The 26,801-nt window shown below is 45.1% G+C and overlaps 1 protein-coding gene across 4 annotated transcripts in view; it reads right to left on the bottom strand.

The window, feature by feature from the left end:
• Positions 1–2,076: 2,076 nt before the first annotated feature.
• frmd4ba (FERM domain containing 4Ba) overlaps positions 2,077–26,801 on the bottom strand; it is a gene marked incomplete at its 5' end in the record, with an annotated part of 90,423 nt that continues 65,698 nt past the window's right edge. For 2 of the 4 annotated variants that reach the window (XM_084317725.1, XM_084317722.1), the window contains 13 exons: positions 2,077–3,183; positions 4,199–4,406; positions 5,447–5,564; positions 5,817–6,586; positions 9,681–9,923; positions 10,915–11,050; positions 11,603–11,659; positions 11,887–12,115; positions 13,335–13,451; positions 13,540–13,673; positions 13,827–13,968; positions 14,677–14,815; positions 16,217–16,293. In XM_084317725.1, coding sequence (XP_084173851.1) covers positions 4,241–4,406; positions 5,447–5,564; positions 5,817–6,586; positions 9,681–9,923; positions 10,915–11,050; positions 11,603–11,659; positions 11,887–12,115; positions 13,335–13,451; positions 13,540–13,673; positions 13,827–13,968; positions 14,677–14,815; positions 16,217–16,293 — 2,328 coding nt within the window. In that variant the 3' untranslated portion in view covers positions 2,077–3,183; positions 4,199–4,240. The remainder of the gene's footprint in view (positions 3,184–4,198; positions 4,407–5,446; positions 5,565–5,816; positions 6,587–9,680; positions 9,924–10,914; positions 11,051–11,602; positions 11,660–11,886; positions 12,116–13,334; positions 13,452–13,539; positions 13,674–13,826; positions 13,969–14,676; positions 14,816–16,216; positions 16,294–26,801) is intronic. The other 2 variants (XM_084317723.1, XM_084317724.1) reach the window with 2 other exon arrangements.

Below are 26,801 nucleotides of genomic sequence, written 5' to 3' on the forward strand. Positions count from 1 at the left end.
CAATGTGTGCTCTGCTGTTCATAACACAACATGCAGTGCGTCTGCTCTGCCGATTCACCCAGGCGCACTTCGACAGCGCAAGTCTGCCTGGCTGCCTGTGTGTACTGCTGATCCATCATGCCCCCCCACCCCAGCATGCTTGGCTTGCCGAGAGGCTTTGGGCTTTTGGATGGCTAAGCTGGTTAGCTAGCCTCATCAGTCAAACAAACAATCTGTCATTCAGCAGATCTGGGGCTCTGGGGTTTGCACCACCACAGCTGACCACCTAACACATTAATGATGACCTTCCAGAGCCTCTGCAGGCTGTCGCAGAGCCACACGAGAGCACTTCCAACCTGCGGGGCCGGCTTCCACTCTCCCTCTCCTCGAGGGCAGTTTGTCCTTATGGTAGATAAATAAACGAGGCTGGAGTGCACACATGATCCAGCTGCTAATCCAGCTATTCCACTCCACAGCGTGTCTGAAGCGCTACTCCCCGAGTGGAGGTAGAATGTGCTGATCTGAGAGGAAGCAACGGCCCACTAACATGATTTACTGTTGCTTTAACCTGAGCCACAAGGGAGGGGGGTAGCAGTTTGTTTGACAGATATCTGCTTTTGACATTGAGGGGACTTGTGTTTGTAGTGCGTGACGGACGAGGAAAAGTATAGCAGCCCATTGTTTATATGTAGTCGTGTGTCCGCTGGAATAGCCCCATGTGTGCAGCTGGTGTCAAATGAAGAGCCACACGTAGATGGATGGGAGACAGCTGCATCCAGAACTCTCTCTCTCTGTGCTTGGGGTAAACTGAAGGAGCTGGGAGACGGAGACCCTCCGGGACCTCCAAGGAGTTCATTCGAGTTAAGAAGCGTAACACCCCCAAGTGAGGAGAACTAGAGCTGGTGAACTGTAGCCTGAATAAGAGACTACCGGTACTGCTGGAAGGAACGGTGTAGATGGAACCTCCCGAAGTGCTGAGAAATGTGTGTCAGCTGGGGGAAGGAGGTGAGAGGTCACATGGTGATCTAGATAGGGGCGGGGAGGCGCAATAGACGTGTGCAACAGGGTTGCTTACAACCTAAGTTGATGCACATAGAGGCGACCCAGCACAATAAACACTAGCTTGTCATTGAGAGGGCGGACAGAAGAGGAGGTTATTGGCTGGGGTGGGTGTGTCAGGATTTAAAGACTGGTTTGGTTGGTTTATGGCTTAAGTAGACAGAAAACCAGCCTGACAACACGACGGTGGGAAAGAGGAGCTACAGTACACATCACAAGGAGCTCCAGGTTGTGCAGAAGATCACAACTCCTAAGTTAATCCACTCCGGCGGCAATCAGGCTCCACAACAAGGCAGGGCCAGTACGGAGGACTGCCGTGGACTGGAGGAGCTGGGTTGTGGACTGTAACTAATTAATTAATTAACATCATGATTGGACTTGTTTCTTTTTCTTTTCTTCCATTCACCACTTTTAGCTCTATTTAAGCTCTTCTTTTTAGCCCTATGTATTTGTCCATCTTTGTTTTTAACACGTACTAAATAAGTGTATGTTATGTATTAACTGTTTCTATTAACTGTTTTTAAATGGCTGTGATGGACATCTGAATCTCCCCTCTGGGATAAATAAAGGTTTTCAATCAATTATTAAAACGGAAAGTTGAGGGTTGTCGTCAGCAGATCCACAGTGTATAGTCCCCCATTTCTTTTTTAAACAAAGTTGTTATATTTTATAATGATAGTTACAGGTTCTAAGTACACAAGACTGCTAAGCCAATGCAGAAACACAATAATAATGTTTATTATTAGGTTTAAGTTAAAAGCTTTCCTGGGCTCTTTAAATTAAGCACTAACTTTCTTCACACTAAAGCCCACTTCACTAATTAAATTGGCTGAAGGGGCATTCATTAATGACTTAATTAATGGATTTAGGTTTAAATCCTGTCTTTACTGTTTTTCTATAGGCTAGGTTTTAGGTCACCTTTTATGCTTAGATTTTTATTTCCCTTCAACGTCCTAACATGCTGTACGACTTTGCAATCACGAGGTAAACATGAACCGCAGACAAACAAAATTCAAAATGTTTAAATTTTTAATTCAAAACAGATCGCAATTATACAAATGACTAAGAACCAGCTTAACAAAATCGATTGTTTACTATATATTACATGCTTTCCCCCCCCCTCTCTCAAATACATAAAAAGGCTCTAAAAAGACAGAACCAGTCTATTTACACGATACCAACATGTACTTACAGGTTCAAACCGAGAGCACCAGTCCATGGATTCCAGCATGGGACGCAACGAGCTAGTTTAAAAATCCTGGAATTCTGTCTTTACTGCAATGACCAATGAGATGAAGCTGGGAAAGAGTTAACGAAACCGTCTGTGATGAAAGAGTGTGGTTTAGTCTATACTGTACTCTACTGTACTGTACTCATTGTTTGACTATTGTTTGATCATCTGGCGACCCGGAGAAGCTTTCTCGCGGGAGGCCGTTCTCATGTATTTTACGAGTTCATATCCTTCATTTCAAATATCAATGATCGACAGATCCTTCATAGTTACAGTGTTCATAATTAAGTGGCAGTAATTAGGGATGAGGACGCATCACTGTCCGCGGCTCGGTATCCCCATAGTATTAGTCCTCGGGGTCTTGTGACAACAGTGTATTCAGGTCCGCCCAAAGAGAAGGGGTTCACAGTGTCCCACAAACCCTTCTGGCTAATCCACGCCGTGCCACAGCATCTCAGCCCACCAGGTGCAAAGCTCAGTGCACAACACAAGTGCCATCATCACCACACACACTCGCAATCTAGAAACCCAGAACACGTAGATGCCCTGTGGAGACTTCCTTTTAGGAATGCACACGGAAGGATCCGGGTCAGTTCCAGGCAATTTCAACCCAAGTGCAAAGACTCCCATTTTTCCTCCTCTGGTTGAATACGGCCAAACTCCAGAGTAGCAGTTAACTGGCGATTGCAACCCTTCTTCCAGAAAAACAGGTTAAGTGCAGTCCTAAGGCACGTGGACAGCTTTCGCAACGCTGCAGAATATCCGATATGATGACGAGAGAGGTCTCAGACGACTAGACTATCGTTCCAGGTTTTGAGTTTTCGTGCCAATAAATCTTTCCCTCTGCATCCAAGCTGCTGTTATTCGTTTCGCTGCTGATGTGCGAGTCCATTTGGTTAACATCTATGTAGGATCTGGAATACACACACAGGAAACAGAACACATTAGACAAGAGGACAAACTCAACTCCTGCAACTCACCTCAAACAAAGAAACATCTCTCAATATAGGAGGAGCACTATTAGAATGATTTAACCCTGGGTTATACAAATAATAACAACAATAATAATAATAAAAAATATGACTACAAACCTTATATCCTTACTCTGTATAGAATTATGGTAAAGAACTGAACTCAGAAAATAAAAGCGGTTGTGGTCTTCTAAGTCACAGATAGAATCAAACTGACCTATTTCAAACCCTGCCCTCTTCTTGTTGTGATTGGAGGATCAAGAAAAGGGGGCGAGGTTTGAGATAGGTCCATTATTTGCAAGAATCAGTTCACCTCATAGAACCTGAATGGATAGAAAGGATCTTTCCTAGTGCAACATTGGTCATTTCCTTTCGTACACCTAAGATGGCTGCCGTAAAATGTTTAAATATAATATTGGTAATGTTGCGATTGAATTGAGGTTTTCATGCATGTACTGGCGCACGAGACTCAGAAAGTTGGGAATGTCCATTACGACTGCTACTGGAACGTTTCGTTCAAATTATGCCTTCGTTGCCATGGCAACACATTATCAAGTTATCAATGTGTAACGTGAAACCAGCCAAGATAGGTTTACTAGCCAAATGACCACTCTAGACTGTATATCTTAAGAATGGACATGTGAATGGACATTCTATCCATTCAGTATCTGCAGTGCACCGGATTTGGACCCAGGATCAATCATTCTCGCACGTCAAACCGGTTAAGATGCACACGAGACATTGTACAGGCATTATTACACACACAAGAGTTCCAAAAACCAAATGCACAGGGGTCACATGTTCCCTCTTCCACTGAAAGTGCTCTCCCACCACCAGTGAACACCAGGAAAAACTTTAGAAAAATCGTAAAAACACTGAAATGATTGTGCCCATCCTGGCCACACAGAACCATCACCGCAGTAGATCTCTATGGGGACATTTGGCGTTTTTGTCTCACCCTTTCTTTTGTGCTGTGCCTTTGATTATGGGGGGGAGGGGCTTAATTTTCCTGGCGAGTAGAATAGGCAACAGCATCACACATCTCTAACAGCCCACCGGGCCGGCCCCCCATCCTACCACCGCTCCGCCACTCAAACTCTGGGGGACATCTGTGCATGAGAGGGGCAGGGGTCGGGGGAGAGTGACAGCTCGTGGGCAGGGCGCTTCTGGGATGGTGCGAGGGAGAGGGGGAGACAGACAACAGAGGAGACAGACAATCTTGAGTGGTGAACGAACACTGGAGGAGAAATGTGACCGCTGGATGGAGAGTACGGCAGCTGAAAAGACCAAACATGGCAGCCATGTGCAACAGACAGTGGTAAAAAAAAAAAAAAAGCCATGCATGTTACCTTATCATACATGAGGAGCAGCTGATCAGACACACATAACTAAACAGGTCATTGGAAAAAAGCAAAGTCCAGAGCTCACTTCAAAACAACAAGCAGGCCACGAAGTCACTCTGCGGACAAACTGATAAGAAAGAGCAAACCCACGGTGCTCTGGCCATCGCTGTTTTACTTACTATGGCGGGCTACACTTAGCAAAGGAGACTTTACTGAGTCTGTGGCCCCTGGATGCGTGGGGCTGCCCGGGACTGGAGGCCACCCGCCTGGCCCGACAACCAGGGGAGGAAGAGGAGGAAGGGAAGGAAGAGGAGAGCAGGGAGGAAGTGGAGGAAGAAGCAGAGGAGGAAGAGCTAGCAGGAAAGAGGGCGCAGCGCCTCTGGCCATCAGGGCTGCACCAGGAGCCCTTAAAAGGCTGGGAGGAGCCATATCTATAAGAGAGCAGGGGTCCAGGGGACAGTTAGCCATATCTATGACAGAGCAGCAGCCAGGGGGACAGTTAAGCAGAAGAGAACCATTCCTAAGGCCTGTGGGAGATCCTGAGTGTTGTCTGTACAGATCCTATAATCCCTATTCTCAACCACACGGCCATGTTAAGTAGCAGGAGTGACACACAAATTCCAAAACCTCTCGGGACACGTTATAGAATAGAAAATAACATGGGCTACACATGGGCCAGAAGTACAGCCATGTGGGACAGATGACACGGCCAAAGTGCCGCTTGTGTTTTCTGCAGTCATCCGTTCTAGGTAATTAAATATTAGCACTTAGCTCAGTGGATAAGGAGGATCAAGGAGTGGCTAATTGGATAAGGGGGTGATTTGAGGCCAGCTTTTTCTTTTTTCTTTTCTTCCTTCTCTCACCTGTTGTGTGCAGGGTGGTTGTAGTGAGGTGTACTGTAGGGCTGCTGCGTCGTGTGTACGGGCATGTCGTACTCCACCATGCTGGGAGCTACGTTGCCGTGCCAGTTCCCAGAAGAGGCTGAGGAGGACATTGAGGGAAGAAAAAACAAAACCACAAGAAAACATGACTTAAGACGTGGCTCAGTGGAAATGGTGCCAGGAGTTAGGGGTTGATGTGTTTCTATGCAAAACTAGCATGACTCGTTGTGAATTGACGATTGAGTACTAAGCCTGAGGACTGCAGCTGAAGAAGAGTCGATCGAGTCAATATTTGTGAATATGAGAGAGAACATGCCAGGAGGAGGTAGAAGGACGGTGCAAGCGGACCAACCTGATGAGTAGGAGGGGGTCCTGCTGCCGTGGCTGTAGGGTGCAGGCATGGTCTGGTAGCCCAGGCTCTGCTGGGACCCCCGGTCGTAGTCGTAGTCGAACGGCGGCTGCTTCTGCCCGGTGTTGCGGTGGTACCAGCCCCTCAAGTGTTCCGCCACCAGGGCCTTCTGGATGTTCTTGGTCACATGCTCGTTGCTCCGCGGCGCCGGGCGGCTCCTGGGCGGCCGCAGGGTGGCGTACGGGTTCTGCGACATGGACATGCTGTCCATCTCGTCGTTGCCGTAGCGACTGTACACGTCCTGGGCGTGATACGCCTGGGTCTGGGGGTAGGACGAGCCGACGTTGTAGTGTCCCTCCGTCTCGTTGTCGTACATGTAAACCCCGTTGGCGTAGGGCTCGGGCTCGGTGTAGCTAGGATACCCCGTCACGTAGTAGGCCGTGGTGGTGGGCCGCGCCCGGGGCTGGTAGGCGTAGCAGCGGGCGTCCGTCTGGGCCAGGTTGGGCATGCTGCCCGTGTTGGCGTAGATGTCCTTCTTGTGGCGCCCGCGGGTTCTGCGCCGGTGGGTGTGGTTACCGGGGGCGCTGTACTCCACACTGGACTGGCTGGTGTAGGAGGAGCCGTCGTCGAGGACCTCGGTGCTGTTGCTGCGGCGCACCGGGGAGGCGAGTGGGAAGGGGGGCGCAGGGTGCTGCTCGCTCTCCGTCACAAACTGAGACTGGGACTCCAGGCTGCCGCTCCGCTGGCGGAAGTGCTGCGGGCCGTCGTCTGACCTGGGAGCGGACCACACCGTTACTAACACCACACTTTGACCTGGGAGCGGACCACACCGTTACTAACGCCACACCGTTACTAACACCACACTTTGACCTGGGAGCGGACCACACCGTTACTAACATAGATATCTATAGAACACTAGATAGCTTGCCCGCGCTGCCGGCCAATGGAGAGCGACATCACTAAACCGCCGCCATCTTGGGGCAGTCAGCCTTGAGTGAGAGTGAGTGAGCTGCACAGACAAAAATACTCATAACTCGCTGAAATATTGACGGATTTACAAACGGTTTGGTTTATTACAAGCATTATTTTTTTTTTAAATACTTTATTTCTCAGTTTACTAGACAAGAACAGACAAAACAAAAAGGAGGAGACAGAACAAAAATAAACAGACAAAACTAAACAAAAAAAAAAAAAAAAGGGACTGCCAGACAGGAAAATAAAATAACAGTGTGACTTAACTCAAAGCATTAAAGTGTGTTGTATAGCCAGGTGTTACAAGGTGCAGGTCAAACATGATATACAGGGGTGAGTCTCTGCAGAGTGCAGTTATTTGTCCTTCAGATAGTCAATGAATGGGCTCCATATGTCCGAAAACCTGTTGTGCTCTTTGGATCTGTAATAGCGGATCCTCTCCATCTGTATGATTGTGATCATTTCATTGAGCCATTTCTGGAAACACGGGGGTGTAGGTGATTTCCAATCGGTTAGAATCATTTTTTTTGCAGCTACCATGCCGAGCATTAGTGTCTGTTGTTCCTCCCTCGTGTACCTTAAGGCAGTCTCTGAACACCCAAAGAGTGCCAACTCTGGATCAGGGGGAATGTCCTTTCCATAGACCCTGGAAAACCACTGGAATATTTCACCCCAGAATTTTTGTAAATGAGGACAGAGCCAAAAGAGATGTGTTAAAGAGCCCTCTGCAACTTTACACCTGTCACATAATGGAGAAAGAGATGGATAAATTCTATGTAGTTTGGTCTTTGAATAGTGGAGTCTATGGATGACTTTAAATTGAATCAATTTGTACCTAGCATTGATCGAGCAAGTTTGGATTCTAGTCAAACCTTCATTCCATATGTTCTCAGACACCTCTAGATTCAACTCAGTGGACCAGGCATCTCTCAGATGGTCAGTGGACACAGAGGTGGAAAACAGGGACATAAAGCGAGATATCAGGTGTCTGGAGTCTGGAGGGAGCTTCAGGAGATCATAGAATGGGCAATTCTCTGGCATGGTTTCAAAATGTGGAATTTTTTCTTTGACATAGTGTCTGATTTGAAGATATCGAAAAAAGTGGGAGTTAGGGATGTTAAATTTTGTTTTCAGTTGGTCGAATGATGCAAACTGTTTGTCTATGTACAAGTCTCCAAGGGTCGTGAGTCCCTTGTCCCTCCAGACAGCAAACGCCCCATCTGTCCGAGATGGCAAAAAGGAGTGGTTATGACATATAGGGGTATACATACAGACATTTGGTGGCTTGTGAACACCTCTTATCTGATTCAAAATCCTAAGTGAGTTCCTTAAGATAAAATTGTCACCAATTAGCTTTTGAGGGGATTCTGTTTTAGAAAAAAGTAAAGTACAGAGAGAGGAGCCTTTTACTGCTGTGGCTTCAATGTTTAGCCACAGGGGGGAGTTATTAGATGGTGTCTCACCCGAGAGTCCCCTCTGCCAATAGGTCAAAGCTCTAGCATTGGCTGCCCAATAATAATTCCTGAATACAGGGAGGCCTAGGCCTCCCTCCTGTGTTGGCTTCTGCAGATGCCCTTTTGATATGCGATGGGTTTTATATCCCCATACAAATGGGAAAATAATAGAGTCTAGTTTCTTAAAGAATGCTGCAGTGAGGAAGATTGGCAGATTTTGAAATAGATACAAGAATCTAGGAAGAGACACCATCTTGATTGCGTTAATACGCCCCACCATAGATAAGGGCAGGGTCCTCCACTTCTCTATGTTGAGTTTTAACTTTGTGAGCATGTCAGCATAGTTAAGTCTAAATAAGAGTTTGGGATTTCGAGATATTCGGAGTCCTAAATATGAAAAATGGTCATTTACTACTTTAAATGGTAGAGCCTTAAGAAAGTCTGAGTTCAGGCCGCCCGAGAGAGGCATGAACTCACTCTTACCCCAATTGATTGTGTAGCCAGAAAGCTTACCAAATGATTCAATGAAATCTAACAAGGGAGGAACAGAGGTTTCTGGGTCTGAAAGATATAACAATGTATCATCAGCGTAAAGGCTCACCCGGCTTTCCATGTCCCCTATCTTAATGCCTCTGATATTGGGGTGGCTCCTGATTCCTATCGCATTACAAGCATTATTAACGTGGCTATGATTCAAGCGGTTTGTAAAAAAAAAAAACATCTTTAATAAGTATGCAGTATCATAACTACATATTTGATGTTTATAGCAAACCAAACCGTTTGTAAATCCGTCAATATTTCAGCGAGTTATGAGTATTTTTGTCTGTGCAGCTCACTCACTCTCACTCAAGGCTGACTGCCCCAAGATGGGGGCGGTTCAGTGACGCTGGTGACTCCGCCTTAAGCTATCTAGTGTTCTATAGATATATATGGTTACTAACACCACACTTTGACCTGGGAGCGGACCACACCGCTACTAACACCACACTGTTACTAACACCACACTGTTCACTACCATCTACCACAACTGGATGCATGAATTATACGTTTATTATACATATATCTCTGATGACATTTGATCACTTGTACATGGTATTATTGTTAATGCACTTGTTACATTTGCACTCTGGTTAGATGCCAGACTTCTTTTTTGTTGTACTGTATAATGACAATACATTTAATAAGTGGCCCATCCTCTATGGAATTATAACACCATTATACAAAATTCAATAAATAAATAAACAAGAAAAAAAACAGCAGGTCAAATACTGAACGGGAAAAGCAGTGAATATCTGTGTCAGCAACACACAGAGCTGAGTCGTGAACAGCATAATTGCTGACTAATTGGTCCTCAGAGCTGTTTAAGAGGCAGATGTTCAGCCTTGTGTGTGTGTGTGTGCGTGCGTGTGTAGACACGTGGGGTCAACCTAAGACTTCCTACCTGAGCTGCGTGCTGCTGTAGGCGTTGCGCGTGAGGAGGGGGGTGGGGGGCATGCTGCGGGCGTCGCGGGTGAGGAGGGGGGTGGGGGGCATGCTGCGGGCGTCGCGGGTGAGGAGGGGGGTGGGGGGCATGCTGCGGGCGTCGCGGGGCTGTCTGGAGGCAGGCTTGTATGGGCTGCTGTGGCTCGATAAGGCGTCACGGTGGTTGTAGTGGAGCGATTCCTGGACGTGGCCGTAATTTAGTCTAGAACACAGATAAGAACAAAGCTTTCAAAATGTGCCCCCTTCTCCGAGGCCGAGGCTTTCATCGAGATAAACCTCCCCCCTCTTCCTCCCCGTCACCCCGTTCACTCACTCTCTCAAAACAAATAACATGCCGCTTGTTTTCTTTACATGCGGCGAGTTCAGTCATAACTTCCACCTAAGCGAGTGTCATTTCATACGTCACTGAGAGGTCTCCTCGCGGAGCAGCAGACACTAATCCTTACGGCAACAGTGACCGTTTAAAAGCAGCAGGAACCCGGTGACGCCTGGCTTGGCTTCTCTGAGCGACACATCATTCATATCATTCAGTAAACAAGTCATATAAGCGACTGCCATTTAAATTCTTGAGACTTTCCAGAACTGCTTTCCGGTCTCCTGTTCTCCTCCTCCCCCCCCCCCCCTTCCTTCCACTCAGCTCTGGATCGCTGTCTGTTCCTTAGCAGGCAGCGACATGCTCTCTCTCCCGTCCTATTTTTAACGTCGTGGCGCGTTCGGGGCTGATAAGAGGAGGGAGATTGTGGAGGCATGAGAAAGGAGAAGGAGGAGGAGGTGGAGGAGATTGGCAGGAATGCGGCCCTGGTTCTCCTCTGCAGGTCTATACTGGCTGCTCTCTGGGCCCCAAGACAAACACAGCGGTCTCAAAGCGCACAGGGCACATACAGGTATAAACAAGGTTCCCATCAGAGCCCGTTTCCCCTGCTGTCCGAGTGCTGCATGTTGGCAGGTGGCCATTAATTGGAAATTACAGTTTCACACTGTATCACACCATTACCCTGCAGTCCAGTAGGATGAACATCAATTAGATTATCGAATATATGGTTTTCCCATACCGTGATATAAAACTGTAAAAAAGTCACTCAGAAAATTGTGCTATGTGTTTTTCCCCATATCACCCCGCCCTAACATGGGACCCGTGCCTAGGTACAGTAGAACCAGGTACAACCAGGTTCCCGTTTCCACCGCCTGCCTACCTGCTGTCTGAGTGCTGCTCGTGGGAGGAGGGCCGTCGCTCCTGGTGGTAGTGGATGTCCAGGGTGTCAGCATGGTGCGGTCTGGGGGAGTACTGCACCGACCGTGACCTCTGCCTCTGGGAGCCCAGGTCCTCGTCTAAAGGTGACAGTGGGAGGATTCATTTAATACCAGATATCTGCTGCAGATTTCCTTAGAGGGTGCGGTCAAAGTGCCCACGGAGCTGAATTAAGAATGTGTTTTCGCTTCAGGGACTTGTGCAAAATGTGCACACAAAAAAAGCAGCATTGTTTCTTGGTGAAGTGCCCCTTTAACCAATGACGTTTTGAGTGACAGCAATGATTTCATTCTTCATTCCAAAGTTGAAGACCAATAGGAAGAAATATTTAAATAACCAACCAATCAGAAGGGGGCAGTGGGATTCATTTAAAATCAATGGTCATATTATATAGATGGAAGTTTTAATTCATACCCAAGTGCAAGCTGGGTCAGTGACAAAAATGTTGCCACTTTCCAAGAACAATGAAGATATGAATACATCTTGTGTATTTAGATGTAAAAAATATAAAATAAATACTTTTTTTGTCAATGTTTTGGCATGCATTAGTACAAAGCTGCACAGCAGATCAAGGCACATGGGGTAACGAGAGCAGAGTCCTCGCCAACACGTTCCCACTCTGCAGCACTCACCCTCGTCCAGAGTCAGGCTGTCAGACAGTGAGCTGAGCTCTGCAGGGTTGACATCATCTGAGAACACAAGAGAGAAACAAGGTTCAGGTTCTCCTGATGGTGTGCTTCCATACAAAGTGTCGGCGCATGTTAAGTCAATTGCCATCAGATAAGAGAGGTTTGAGGTATTCCATTTGACTCTCAAATCAAAGCTCAGACAAGGCTCTGCAGGCTTTGATTCGTCTGTAGGCTTAATGTAGCATAAAGTGTGTTATCTCCGTTTGTGATAATAAGGCTCCTGGTACCTGCTATGATCATAGAGGCTCTCTGAGTGGGCTGCTTGCCCTTCTTGATCCTGTAGGCATTGATCTCCTCTTCGATCTCCTGCAGCTTCCTCATGGCGTCCAGACAGTTGTTCCTCCTCTTCTTCCTCACAGTCTTACACAAGTCGCCCTCGTTGGCCAGCTTCATGGCCGCCTCCACGATCTTCTGCTGCAGCGCAAACCTGCTCTCCAGGTTCCTGAGGTAGGGGTCCTTGAGGAGAAAACAACACATACATCAGTTAACAAGGGGGGGGGGGGGTTCCCAAAGTGGCATTGCAACGTGCTTTCCAGGTAATACAACCGACTTTCAACAAGTTAAGCTACTGAATATAAGTAAGCCCTACGTGAGCGGCTACGTGGCGTAGTGGGCAAGGCGCTCGCCACGAATGACGGAGACGCTGGGCTTGCCTGTTCGAGCCCAGCGCTCCACATTGCTTTCAGTTTAGCTGGTCGTTCATACTAATTACACATTGGCCGTATTAGGGGGTGGGAAACTGATGGGTGGGGATCGGGCGTTGTGGACAGCGACTCCTACAGGTCGGTTGGTGCGCCTGCGCAGTAGAATCAGGAAGTGTCTGGGGCAGCGTGAGCCTCCCACGCGTTACTCCTCGCCACTGAGAGATCGAGCTGCGCAGGTGAAAAGATGCGACTGCTGTTACCTCAAGTACCGGAGGGGACTTGTGCTATGTATGACTTAGTCCACATTGCAGCCGGCTTGTGGGAGGCAAGAAACAGCGTTCGTGACAGGGGAGGGTTGAATTGGATGATACGAAATTGGGATGGGAGAAAATATAGAAAATGGGAGAAAAGGTGGATCAAAAAAATATATAAGTAAGCCCTACTTTGCAGAAGCCAATACATAATAAGCGGCTAGTGCCTGCCACATTTAAAATGTATTCCAGTCCAGCATGGTGACCGGCGTGACCATTGGCCGAATTCTCCTCACCTTTTTTCTTTTTACCATTTTCAAAATCCCCGTCCATAGGATCAACAACAACAAATCAAGCTAGCAAACTGCACTGTCATGATGGAAAACTCTGATGGAGAAACATTTCTCCCTCTACGCTATTTTGCAAGGTGCATTTTGGGCTTAGCGCTGCCCTAGATGATTGTGATTGGTTTGAGACAAACAAACCATTTTTCCTTCCCCTAGTTCACAGTGATAGTAGGTTCTGCGAGACGTTTCTCCTGCAATGGCACAGCGCTAACACACTGTGTGGAGATAGGTATGGCAACGTGAGACTACATGTATTTATGTGCGAACACATGTGAATCAGGCCCTGGCTTGACAACAACCACCACACGTTGTAACAGCCATACTAGAAGAGAAGGAGCGTCATGCACTTCCCCAAAGAACCTTGGTGTGGAACCAAAGAGGTCAGATTACAGAGGTTAATGTCTGTATCGGTCGACACAGAAGCCATACTAACCTCATCATAGGGGAACAGGTCGTCCAGCTTGAAGGTGGTCCCAACACGGCGTCTGATTGGGGGGGCCTTTTCGCCTGTGGCTAGGGGGTAATCTTTGGGCAGGCTGCCTATCAGCTCCTGGAGAGAACAGGAATAAACACGGTCAGCTGAGACGTTCACACACTTTAATATTTCAAGCACAAAATAATCAGCTGGAGCCACTTACAGCTTCTCTCATGCATATCTTCTTTAGTTCCTCTAGTTTCTGAGTCAGTGTATCCTGTAGATCCTTTGCTTTCTTCTTCAGGTCCGCAATCTTCTCTTTCTTCTGATCCTCACTGACCTCTGATTCGGCAGAACCTGCAATGACAACAGATCTGATGAACTACAAAACGACAACAGATCTGATGAACTACAAAATGACCACAGATCCGATGAACTACAAAACACACCAACGGGACCCAAGACCAGAAGAGGAGTCATTCGGGCTTGGCTCGTTAACTCTTCGCCTACCTGCTGAAATAAGGCTTCCGTTGCTGACCATGATGAGCCTGTCTTTACTCTCGATGCTGGAGAGTTTACTGATCCGAGGCGCGCCTATCTCCGTCAGGTCCATGGCTATGTCTCCCCAACTCCTGGCCGTGGTGATCTTTGACTGCAACAAGACGGGTATAGTGGAAGGGGAGGAGGTACATGAAAAGACAAGAGGGGAAGGAGAGGAGTAGGAATTGTCAGTATTTCATCTTAATGATAGCGCAGTGCGATGGTGGTGGCTCCATTTGCATGCTCGGTGCTCTGGGAGCGGTGCTCTCATCAATCAGCCCCGGCTCTATTCCTGGATGAACGCTGACACACCATCTGCTTCTTAGAGAGGTACTGAGTCTGAATAACCTCATCCGACTATGGCCACACACTCACACTCATCCGTTGATCACACACACTCGCACCACTCATACTGTATAATCGCCTTGACGCTCAGCAAATATACACCATAAATACAGACACGTGCGGCAGCAGTGCGCTGGCGTCCCGCAGACTCAGGACATTTTCCCTCCACACTGGTGTTATGTGTTTTTGCTGCAAGTTGATTTAGAGAGAATTTTCTGGTACTTGGTGACACAGAAGGAAGGACTAAGCTGGTGCTGAGATCTGGCCATGTAAGGTAACGCTACGCTGAAAGATATATGGACAGGAGCAAAGACCAAGTGTAGATAGAATGAAGAGATAACAGAGAGATTAGTGTCTGGTGAGCCCTGATAAGGACCGATATCAGCTCCAGAGACAGGGGGCCAAGAGAAGAGAAGAGAGGAGAGGAGAGGAAAGGAGAGGAGAGAAGAGAAAGAGGGGGTGCTGACACACTCACTTTGCTCTGCTTTCTGTCCAGGTAGAATTGGTGTTGACTGATGGCCATCACCCAGATGGTCTTAATCAGAGAGTGGCTGGCATACCATGAGTGGATGACCAGCCCTGTCTGTCCGAACGTACGCTTGGTCACTGTCCTTCTGTGGATCACAGACACGTTTATTGGTACAGTGGCACAGTAGTACATAAGGTAGGAGAAGACTGCTTCTTTTTAATATGGGGTGTAACAATACACACATTTTCAGATTAGATGCAAATTTAGATTTTGAGGTTGACGATTCGATTCTTTATGCGTTAAAATGTATTTCTCACTGCTCCCTCCCCCCTCCCACTCTATGCTGATAGGATGCAGGCAGATGCCTGGTTTAGACGACAAACAGGGTAAAAATGTAAGACCTAACAAAGAGAAGGTAAATCGCCAATACACTATAGATCTCTTCCATGTCATCACAAAGTGCCTATGGCAGAAACAAATAGTCTTCTCCTTCCCCGTTTACCAGTAATTGTGTCCATGATACTGTATGTGGGGTTAATGGGAAAATTGCATTTCACCAAATGATTTTATGTTTTATTAACATTCCAATTTCTAAAAGCCAATTTGCTAACCCTAAATGACCGGATGTTGCAGAGAATGCACTGACTGGTGACGTCAGGTGACCTGATCTGCAATGCTAAGCTAGTTTGGACTAGCGATTTCCCTCCTTTCCTTTCCCTTTTTTTTTTTTTTTTTTTCTTTTTTTTTTTTTTTTTTTTTTTTAAACTGCTGCTTAAAATTCTAAATCCCCTGCCTTATCACAGAGAGAAATGTATATTAGAAGGCTTTGTTCACGGGACAACAGCTGCATGAACCACAGACGAAGTGAAGAGTGATCTATTAATAGTCTATTCATCTTCCTAGAGCTGCAGCAAAGACTGGAGACTAGGGAGAAGCCAGAAAACATGTCACTCGTCTATTAAATGTAGAAAATGTCAATATGATTCTGTATTGCGATTTTTACACCCCTACATTTGTATGCCAAAGTGCCCCTTGTAACACAATACAACACAAAGCACATCAACATAGTTATAAAAGGCATTAACTAAGCAAGGTTTTGAAAACCAACTCAACTTTTCACGACCTAAACTTAATGAATTAGATCTCAAGCCCAAATGAAACGTGTGGTCACTGCTGCAGTAACCCAACACACTGATGATGAGGAGGAGCAGCAGAGGCAATAAGCCCTGTTTTGGATCAGTGGACTTTAATTAGAGCCTAGTTGGCTCACAGAGCCATATTAAAACCAGTGTGAACAGCAGGTTGGAGGTCCTGCAATAACCTGAGAATGACGCGGCGGTCCTTAACAAGACTCCTGGTTTGAAGGAGAGGTCCGTAACGGCCACTAACACGCCACTCTAAATGCAGTCTGAGGTGTGGGATCGGGGGAACATCTGAAGCCCCAGAGCGGTAGCTACATTTGGAGCACTTCCAAGGGGCAGGGAGTGGGCAGACCTGTGTGGGATCAATTATTAGATCAATTAAGTGGTTTCACTTTTTCTCTGACCTGTGTGGGTCGTTCACTTCCACTGCAAATTTCTTCTCACGGAAATACAAATTCTCCAACTGCTTCCACTGGAACAACTGCAGACAGAGAGAGGGGGAGAGAGAGAGAGACATTCACATCCTTTTATTCAGTGCTTGTGGCTTTCCTTGTGACAAAAAGGCATCGCATCCATCTCACTTATGCACAATGCAATGCAGGGAGAGGGAGGAAAACAACTCGCTTTATTTCAACCACAACCGCCTGCCTTCTGGCACGGCCTTACAAACCTCCTGGTCTAACCTACGACATTAACACAGCAGCCTGCCTTCTGGTCTTACAAACCTCCTGGTGTAACCTACGACACATTGTCCGCCATGCATTCTACCCATCATTGTACCCAGTCTTCCAGTGCTGTAACCCTATGGAGATGTTTACCTTCTTTGCAGGGCTATAACTTTTTAAATATTATAGCTATATCGACATTACTATGGCCCATTCAACATCGGGTATCTATCGTTCCGAATGTGGGGACGTTATATTTTTTCATTCATACATTGTCGTGTTAATACCGTCGTGAATATAAGTATGTTTTTAAGGTTTTCTGCAGTAATTCCTAAAACGCAAGTTATAGGCCCTGCCGCATATGATAGATTATCGATTGGCGTTTCTTTCCTATACAAGCTATATTAAAAAATTCAAATGTATATGATCAGTATACATTATGCTTCATCATGCGTGAAGGAAAGGGGGGGGGGGTCGTTTATAATTCCTTGATCATCAGTAGTCTTTTTTTACTATGGGTTGATACGTCAGATGGATTGCCGTGAAATGAATAAACAATCGGGCTGAAAATAACGTTAGATTCCTCTTACCGTTCGCCGATGAGACTGGAGGAAAAATATTCCAATTATTTGACGTCGATCTGCTAGATCCATTTCCCGTTTGTATGAAGCAATAAACGCCGAAATCATATAGATTATTGCGTTTCGAAAGCGATCCCAATGCACTCAAGTGTGTATCTAGATCCACACTACAAGATATTACTGCCGGAGGAATTTCCTCTATGTACCGAGCGCCACTTCCGGTTTGGCTTGGAGTGTAACTCGCCCGACATCCACCAGGCGGCGGTATTGAGGCGTTGCAATATCAGACAGGGTCCAGCTGCAGCAGCGGAGGGAGGCTGGATGAATTATGAATGCCATGGCGAAAAAATTAAATATTGATCCCAAAAACGATTTAACTAGTTTCTGGCACACAACGCATGGCAGGCAATAACGAGTATACTCGTTTTTGGCGCACAATGTGTTAACACAGCAGCCTTCCTTCTGGTCTTACAAACCTCCTGGTCTAACCTACGACATTAACACAGCAGCCTGCCTTCTGGTCTTACAAACCTCCTGGTCTAACCTACGACATTAACACAGCAGCCTGCCTTCTGGTCTTACAAACCTCCTGGTCTAACCTACGACATTAACACAGCAGCAGAGACTGCGGGAGCTGCAGAAGCTGTGAACGTAGCCCAGCCAGTCAGGTGTAAAGAAGATCAGTCTATGGGGGGGGGGGGGGGGGTAATTATGACACTCCTGCGACTGTGTGGGAACGAGCCTCACGTCGCTGCCTGGCCTGCTTCTCACCCTGCCCTGGAGGGGAAGCTCTGAAAACAGGGGCAAGGAGTTTTATAAGTCAGGATGAAACATCTGCTCCGGGGATACCAGCCCAACTGACAAGAGAGATTTAGAGTCTCGCCTGCAGATGACGCTCTCTCTCTCTCTCCCCTCCACTCTGTGTAAAAAATAAAAGCTAAATAAAAAACACAAATACCTTAAACTCCCCTAACAGCACAGACTGGTTGAGAAGATTTATGCAGAAGGAGATTCCTGGGCAGTAGTCACTTGGAACCGGCCAAGAGAGGCAGCGGCAGCAGAACTATATTACTTTCAACTACAAAGAGATACTATGTTATACTACCCTGTCAACTCGAGCAAGAAATCACAACAAGTCCACACAGACGAGTGGCAGTCCATACCTCAACACATTACAATGGCTTTTCTCTCCTCGCTTCCCTTCTCAGACAAAACACCATTTCAGTCAAATTCCAATCATTTGCTCAAACTCAGCAGCACACTTGTTCTAGTAACCAAATATGCTGACGGTGGTAAACATGTATTTTCAATATGAAAAAACATGAATCAGCAAACAAAAAAAGGGGGTCTCAAATCTACACACCAGGTAACACAACAACAAAGAAAGAAGATTAACACAAATCAAAACACACAGCAATGTCTCTACAGGTATAGAGAGTACAAAATGGAGGTGCTTACCAGGGGTGTTTTTTTAGCAAGTTATCTGGGTTTGTATTGAATCCTCCCTGTCTGAGGCTCCACAGGGCTTCAGCTTCTGTGAACAATACTCTCTTGTCTGTTCTCAGGCAGCCAGATAGGTGTTGCAAGAGTTTCAGCTGAAAAAGGCTCCGCCCCCCTTTTAACCCCCCCTCCTCCTCCTCCCTCCCTCCCTGTGATATCACAGACACCTCACAGTACCGTCCTCGTAGCTCACTCACCTTGTACTGATCTGCACCGGCTCTCTCTCTCTCTCACCCCTCCCCTTTTTCTCTCTCTTTAGCATTCTTTTTAACTCACTCATCACCATCTCTCTCTCTCTGCTAAACACAATACTACTATGCTCTCTCTCGCTCTCTCCCACTATATCTATCCAACTCCTCCTCTTTAGTTGAACTAAATGAGCAGGTTGCGCGCACACACACACACAGGAGTTAGAAGAGACCATTAACTCATTCAGGGCAGAGGATATTCCTCATCCTGTTCTAGCTAGGTCACGCTGTTAAAGATAGGAGTGCATCACATTGTTTGTAGAGCTATATCTATATTCTATATTATAGCTATGGATACAATACTATGGTCATTTGACAGTAACTATCTTCTGTCCAAGATGCAAAAAATTATAAACTTTTTTCTTTTCATGTCAACGTTCACACGCACAATATACACTTACCTAGGATTTGACTTGATTCAACAACAAAGCAGTCGGGGCAATGGCAAACCGAAAACGGTTGAAAGTGTGGTTATTTGAAGTTAGGATTTTTTTTTCACAACTGAGGTAGGTAGATTAGATTTTTTTAGACTAAAGTACAGAAAAAAGGTACCATTGGGTACCGGTATCGATTCACAGGTACCGGTACCGGTACTGTATCGGTTCAAATGTGAACGGTACCCATCCCTACTATACACGTTTGCATTCTAAGGGTAATGATAACTGAATAGCGTGGCAGTCAAAGTGTTAACGGTTGGCACCCAATAACGTATATATAAACGTTGTTGGCCATGAAAGAGTTAACCCCTGGCTACTCATCACCATCTCTCTCTCTCTCTCTCTCTCTCTCTCTGCCAAACACAATACTATGCTCTCTCTCCCACTATCTATCTATTAATCCAACTCATCCTCTTTAAGTCAAACCAGATGAGCAGGTTGCACACACACACACAGGAGTTAGAAGAGACAATTTAACCCCTGGCTACTCGGATCAGAGATTAGCCCACTCACTAATACACATACGCAAGGCTTTACACACGGTCAACCTCCCACTTCCTTCTGAGAAGCCCCCTTATCTGCTTTTCATATTGTAAACATCATTACCAGTAAGCCCTTGTTGTTTATTGAGTCCTGACCACTTCAGACCCTCCACTCGCTCCCCAGGGCAAATATGTAAAGAATCCACTAGCATGGTCTAATCATTAATGACAGGGGGCCCTGTGCAGTAAAGGCCTTCTTCACTTCCCTGTGGGAATAGGTCAGCGCTCTCTCTGCCCTCAGAGCAGGACCCTACCTGGTCAGGAGGAATCTCTCACTACCCCTCGAAAAAAAGTTCTTGTTATTATCAATAGCAGGGTTCCCAAATACATTGCAAAATGAAATTCAAGGACTTTTAAGTACTATTTAAAATTGTCAAGGATGTCACTCGAAGGATACAATTCACTTTTAAATGCTGTTTTTTAAGGATCTTCATTCTTCTTGGCCTGCTTGCCAGCTAGAGCAAGCTAGAGCATCACACGCAAAGAAATGAGGAAAAGCAGTTGCGAGACAGCGACTCGTCAGATTTTATTAAAACAGAACAAAAAAACTATTTCTTGATTCAGCAATTTGATCACTGATGAATAAAACATTCAATGCGAATGGTTGATTTGAATTTCATGGACTTTTTAAGCACCTTGTTAAAAAAAATCAAGGAATTCCAGGCCTTGACTTTTTTTGGTAAAAAATCAAACACTTTAACCACTTCAAGGACCGTGTGAGAACCCTGCAATACCCTCCAACTGGCATGAAACACAGTCTCTCCATATAAGAAACAACAAGCTGTGAACTCAATGTAATTTTATTCCATGATTCTCATTATTTGGGGGGTCATATCAAATGAGATACTGATAAAGACACCACACTATCATGAATTGGGTACCTTGAAATACTGTGTATAAATTAAACGTATACGTTACAATATCCCTGGTGTTTTGACAGGTCATGTGCTCCACTGGTGAGGTGGCCTACAGTTTCCAATAAAGGTTCAGTCAATGTGAAAGTAAAGATCAACAGTCAATGGTTTCTACTTTCTAGTGAACAAAGGAGCAGGGCTGAACAATGAAATCGCCCAGTGCAAATATGGCAGGAGGCGCAGTGTTTGTTAAAGGTGAAATGTGTGTGAAAACACCAAATGACGTAAGGTGGTGCTGCAGAAATGTCCCGGCCTAGAGATCGTTTCTGTATGTATTCTACAGAATAAAAAAAAAAAATAATAATAATAATAATAATAATAATAATAATAATAATAATAATAATAATAATAATAATAATAATAATAATAATAATAATAATAATAATAATAATAAATAATAATAATAATAATAATAATAATAATAATAATAATAATAATAGTTTGATACAGACCCTGCAAAAAAAAGAAAAATCTAAATATGATCATCTTTATGCATTTCAATGAAAATTAGAATAATGACATAACAATGATCATTCACTAAAAATATTGTGAAACATATCGTAATCAGTCTAAATAATTGCAATTAATTTTTATTTATTTTTTCAAAACCGTTCATCCCTTACAAAGCAGTAGTGTCTAGTGTCTTTGGAGACTGGCTATAGTGGAGCACTAACCATAGCACTCTACACGCTGTCACGCCCACACTAGTCATAATCAATTACATACCCAGTCTGCCGGTGAAATGGAGAGCATGGTAATTATTCAACAATAGGGACTCTTCCCACAGGCCTGTCCCATTGTGAGAGGGACACCCCAGTCCAATTCACACCTCGTAGTGGCGCTCACTTAGAACTATTTGCATTCTGACGACAGATACCATGTAACACACACACTTAACTGGGCCATTTACCCCATTAGAGAAACTCCACACTAATGTGCCAATGCTCGCTTCGAAACCCTTAATGAGTTTTACTTGTGTGTGTCTGTGTGTCTGTGTGTGCGTGTGCGTCTGTGTGTGTGTGGCCGGCCGCTGATGAAACCACTGCTAAACTATGTCAAGGATGTGACACACCTCTTTAATCACATGACTACGTTCACCTTCAAGGAAGGGGGAAACAGGGTAAGAGTAGAATGAGTAGAATCTCTTTCTAAGAAATGATCCACTAACACTAATACATTAGCATAAGTCACATGCATACGATTTGGCTAAACATATATATCGCCCGATATTCCCATCTCCCGTGTTTAAAATAGTAGCCGTAAAGCTTTTAATTAGGGTGTCTGGAGGTGTGCCAGACGTGCTTGTGGTTTCAGATGTGTGCGGTCAGGACATCAGATCCAGACCAGACAGCAAACACACCCCCCCCCCCCGAAAAAACCGGCGAGAGAGCGTGCAAAATCATCTGTGGATAAATATGTGTGAAAGGTCCTGACGCACACGTCTGTACAGGATACGCTCTGCCCCCCCTACGGCACTGTACGCACCATGTCACACACACACGCTGACTGCCGTTAGCATGCTGGCAGCTCTGTATATTTCCATACCGCTTGAGTTACAGTTGTGTATACTTGGACCAAACCAACAGGAAACAGGAATCTGTCTATATTTTTGCAACACTCGATTTAGACAATAAAGTAATGGATCTGTTGCCTCCTCTGAGAGCAGGGAAATTACAATTATCATTCTTTCTTTCATTTCAGCACTCCTTTGAAATATTTACAGCAGCCGTTCACATTTACATAATGACACAGAACCTCTCACCGTCACGTTACTACAGTATTACCCAGAGCGGCTAACCTGAGGATTTATTCGGGTTTTGTGGAGTCATCATTTTACCCGTATGGATCCACGTGTGGTCATAGAAAGTGTCCCGTTACCTGGTGAGTAAGTACAGGAGTCAAGAGAGGACAGCGGGACGGAGTACAGGCAAGTAGAGCTGAGCGATATGGCCAAAATATCACACCACCGTTTTCTTTGTTTGTTTTGATGGTATAATGGTATTTAAAGGTGTAACCTGTAATGTCGTCAAACAGTGGCCTCTAGGCAAAAGAGACCCTCTTTGGCATGGCACTTTGTTTACATTTTCTGTTTTTGTCTGGTGTGCAGGTTGGATTTCAGTGGGGATATTGGGAGGGGCTGCTACTGCTGGCCAGACGGCAGGCTCTGCCAACAGCTCACAGTATATTCATCAGTTTAGTAAGTTACTAAACTGAACTCCAACTCAAACGTCAAAACCAAAACAAACAAAAAAGTAAACAAAGCATTGCTTTGTAGAGGTCGCTGTTCGACAGCATTACAGATCCTACCTTTAATAAGACTTCGTTTTACCATTTCAAATTACAATGTGATATATGACACATTTTCATTATCTTGTAACAATTGTCATGGTGCTATTTCACTAAAATTGTCTATTTTCTTTTTTTTAATACTGCTGCAAGGAAAAGTATCATATAATATAAAGGTATACATGACGGTATACCTTCATATCATATACCTCCCAGCCCTAACAGAAAGGTCTCATGAATGATTGAAGGAGAACATCTCTACATCAAGTCAAGTCAAGTCAAGAGTTTTAATTGTCACGGCATACAAGTATACAATGAAATGCGGGTGGTCTTGCCCGCAACGATGTGCAATACAGTGGTACAACATATAATAGAATCCAATAAAAAAACAACATTGTGCAATAAACAGGTAACAGGTAACATGGTGTGACATCTCGGTATCTGTACATAGTTATTTACAGAGCATATAGGACATGCTAGGTAGCTTTGGTAGTGCAATACACTGTTCCTGTTATTCTAATTTAAAGTGGCCTTTCCTTTTGGCCATAAGTGTGCGGCATGAGTGTGTGCCCGCTCATGTTAAAGTGTTAAGTGGCTGCTAGTGTGTGAGCGTGCACAGCGTGCGTGTCGTGTGTGTGTTCATGTGTGCTTGTGTGTGGATAGTTCAGTGTTCTGTGGCACTCAATGTTCATTGTTCAGGGCTCTGATGGCCTGGGGGAAGAAGCTGAGCCTAAGCCGCTCTGTCCTAGTAGCTGGAGTTCGCAGGCTGACTACATGACTCCTACATGACTACTTCCATATAACATCCTTCTAGTATAGGCCTTTTAGTACAAGCACCGCTGCTGAGGTGCTCTGGTTGTGCTCCCTCTGGTCCTTGTGACCTCCTCCTTGTTTCTCTTCTTTCCCCTCTTCATATTTATAAAACCACAAAGCAGTGTCCATAGATTGTAGTGGACAACCTGGAACCACAAGTCTCACCTGCTGGCCTGGGATCAGATCCCATCAGAACCTTCTCTTAGGGCTGGGCGATATGGCCTAAAAATAAAATCCCTGATTTATAATTTTTTTAATCCGATTTACGATTCGATTTTTTTCTCTTGAAAACTAGAAACGCCAAGGAAATCATTCAAATAACATTTGTTTTTATTTGACACAAAAAAATTATCAAACCAAGATGAATGTCCCTATTGGGATTGAAGTGCAAACCTAACTTTCACCAATCTTCACTTAAAACAAATAAAAGGTGCCTATTGATCATCAAACAAGAATGCCTTCCCCTATTGGGATTAATAAAGTGCAAATATAACTTTCACCAAACATCACTTTTTGTAAAATAAAAGGTGACTCTTAAATATATATACCGGTATATATATATATTTTTAAATCGTCCTAAATCATTCATTCAAATGAATCGATAATATCGATTAATCGCCCAGCCCTACCTTCTCTCCTGTGTATCCTCTACTCTGTCTCCCTCTCTGCCTTCCTACCATACCAATAAAGAACCTTCTCTCCTGCGTCTCCTCTATGCTGTCTCCCTCTCAGCCTTCTGTCTCAATAAAGAACCTTCTCTCCTGTGTTTCTCCTACTCTGTCTCCCTCTCAGACTTCCAACTGTCGCAATAAAGAAAATAAATACTAAGGGGGATGGACTGCCCACTCTCCTTTATAACATTTCATATAAAACAAATATCCACAGGCATCTACATTTACATTTAGTCATTTAGCTGACGCTTTTATCCAAAGCGACTTACAAGTTCTGTACGACAGGTCATCAGGAAGGATACAACTCTATCAGCTGAGTAACAATATTCATCAAAGTGTTGCGTGTTACAGTGTAGGTTAGTTTATTAGGACAAGTGCATGACAGTAAGATTAGTTAGGTGTGATTTAAAACATTCCATAGATTTTTACCATCATTTCTCACATCATATAACCATTGTTTAAAATATTCCCTTTTTTCACGCCTCTGACTGCAGAGTGGAATGATAATGATGATGATGGCGCATGCTTTTCTCCTCAACCCTTTCTACTACATTATAACTGCTGTTTTGATTCTGGTTACTGTATGTGTACTGTACTTCAATATGTATGAAAAATAAAATGATTAAAAAAAAGAACCAGCTTTTTTGGAGTCTGTGTTTTAGAGACAATGATACAGTATGTCTACAGTATGTAGACATATGATGAATTGAAAATGGGGGACCCTGATGTAAACAAGACAAAAGTCTTTCTCTGGTCTGCATCCCCTTAACACTTGTATGTATTGACTATTGAGCTGTACTGTACACGCACACACACACACAAACACCTCTGTCATTCATGGGAGCATGTTCTAGTGTGAGGAAGTGTGCTCTTCTGTCCAGCACCTAGTATTTATCGTTTGGATGCGCATGCTTCTGTAAACCTTGTGCGAGACATGGTTTTGGATCCATCAACTTTCACGAGAATTGTTAACAAATGTTAATAATTCTGTCCCCACTATATAAAAATTATGCCTTTTGGATCGACTGCCATTGCTGCCATTTGAGAGAGTTCACACTCTAAACCTGTTCAGATGAGGACCGTGCTACTCACACTTGGACCATAGCAGTCATCAAAAAGGATTATCTTTAGACAAATAAATTGATACTAATAATTGATTACTACTACTATATCTACTGGCCTGTTGCCTATAGTTACACACTATGCCCAGACACACCGCATCTGTCCACAATGAACATAACATGATATTCAGATTGGAGAGAAGTGCTGCCTTCTCTCAAACCCAGCTCGTAGAACAAGCCTCTAGTTTGCCTTGCATGATTCTGTTGAACTACAACAGAAACTCAGTTCATCAAATTACATATTTTTGCGACAACGGCAGATGCTGTCCCCCTGACAGCAGCGCCATCAAGCCTAATTGAATTGATATCAGAATCGAATCAGCTAATCAGTGCCCCCACACCCAGCCCTATTTTGTCTTCTCTCCTCCATGCTGACACCCAGAGATGTTGACCCCCCCCCCCCCCCCACCCAACTCCAAAGCCTCTCTCCAGCCCCCCTACCAAGGTGATTGTGTTTTATTGCTTTATCAATCGTGTGCCCTTCTGTGACACACACACACACAATGAAAGGCGAATTTGCATAATGAGCTCTGCATGCTGGGAGAGGAGCATCATAGGGGCAAGGTGGAGGAAGGGGGGCTGGGCTGAATACAAAGACTGCCAGCCGCGACAGGAAGCACTATCAACATTCGCCAGATGACGGAGTAGCCCTCAAGAAAACAAGGGGGGAAAAAAGGTCATAAAAAAAGAAAGAAGAAGATCATTTTACCCCGAGGAGAACCGCTGTGGAGCTTTAGCATGAGTGCCCCCTCCCTGTAAGGAGGCAAGGGCAGAGCGAGTCGTTCTGTTTGCTGAGCCCGTCTGGCCCGGTGCCAGCTCCTGCCCCAGAGGCCTGACTGCACCCCCATGGCGTGCCATAATTACACCTTCCACTGGGAGGGCTGGGGTGGGGGGTGCACCACTACGCTGGGTATAATAAGTGGGCCATGCCCGTTAACCCTTTCACTACCACACTACAGAAGGTTAACCCTTTCACTACCACACTACAGACGGTTAACCGTGTGGTAGTGAAAGGGTTAACGCTTTGACATCCGCTGCTGCAGCAGCCCACCCAGCTATGTCAACAGGGACCCGGCCATGTAGAGCAGGTACGAGGGCCTGGTGGTAATCTCCCAAACGGAGGGGGGGAATGCTACTTAAAAAACTTTAAATAAAAAAGTAACCAAATGATACTTGAGGGATGATAAACACAGCCTTTACACAACAGTATT

This window comes from Notolepis coatsorum (assembly GCF_963971535.1).
Source record: "Notolepis coatsorum genome assembly, chromosome: 6".
In the NCBI taxonomy this organism is placed as follows: domain Eukaryota; kingdom Metazoa; phylum Chordata; class Actinopteri; order Aulopiformes; family Paralepididae; genus Notolepis; species Notolepis coatsorum.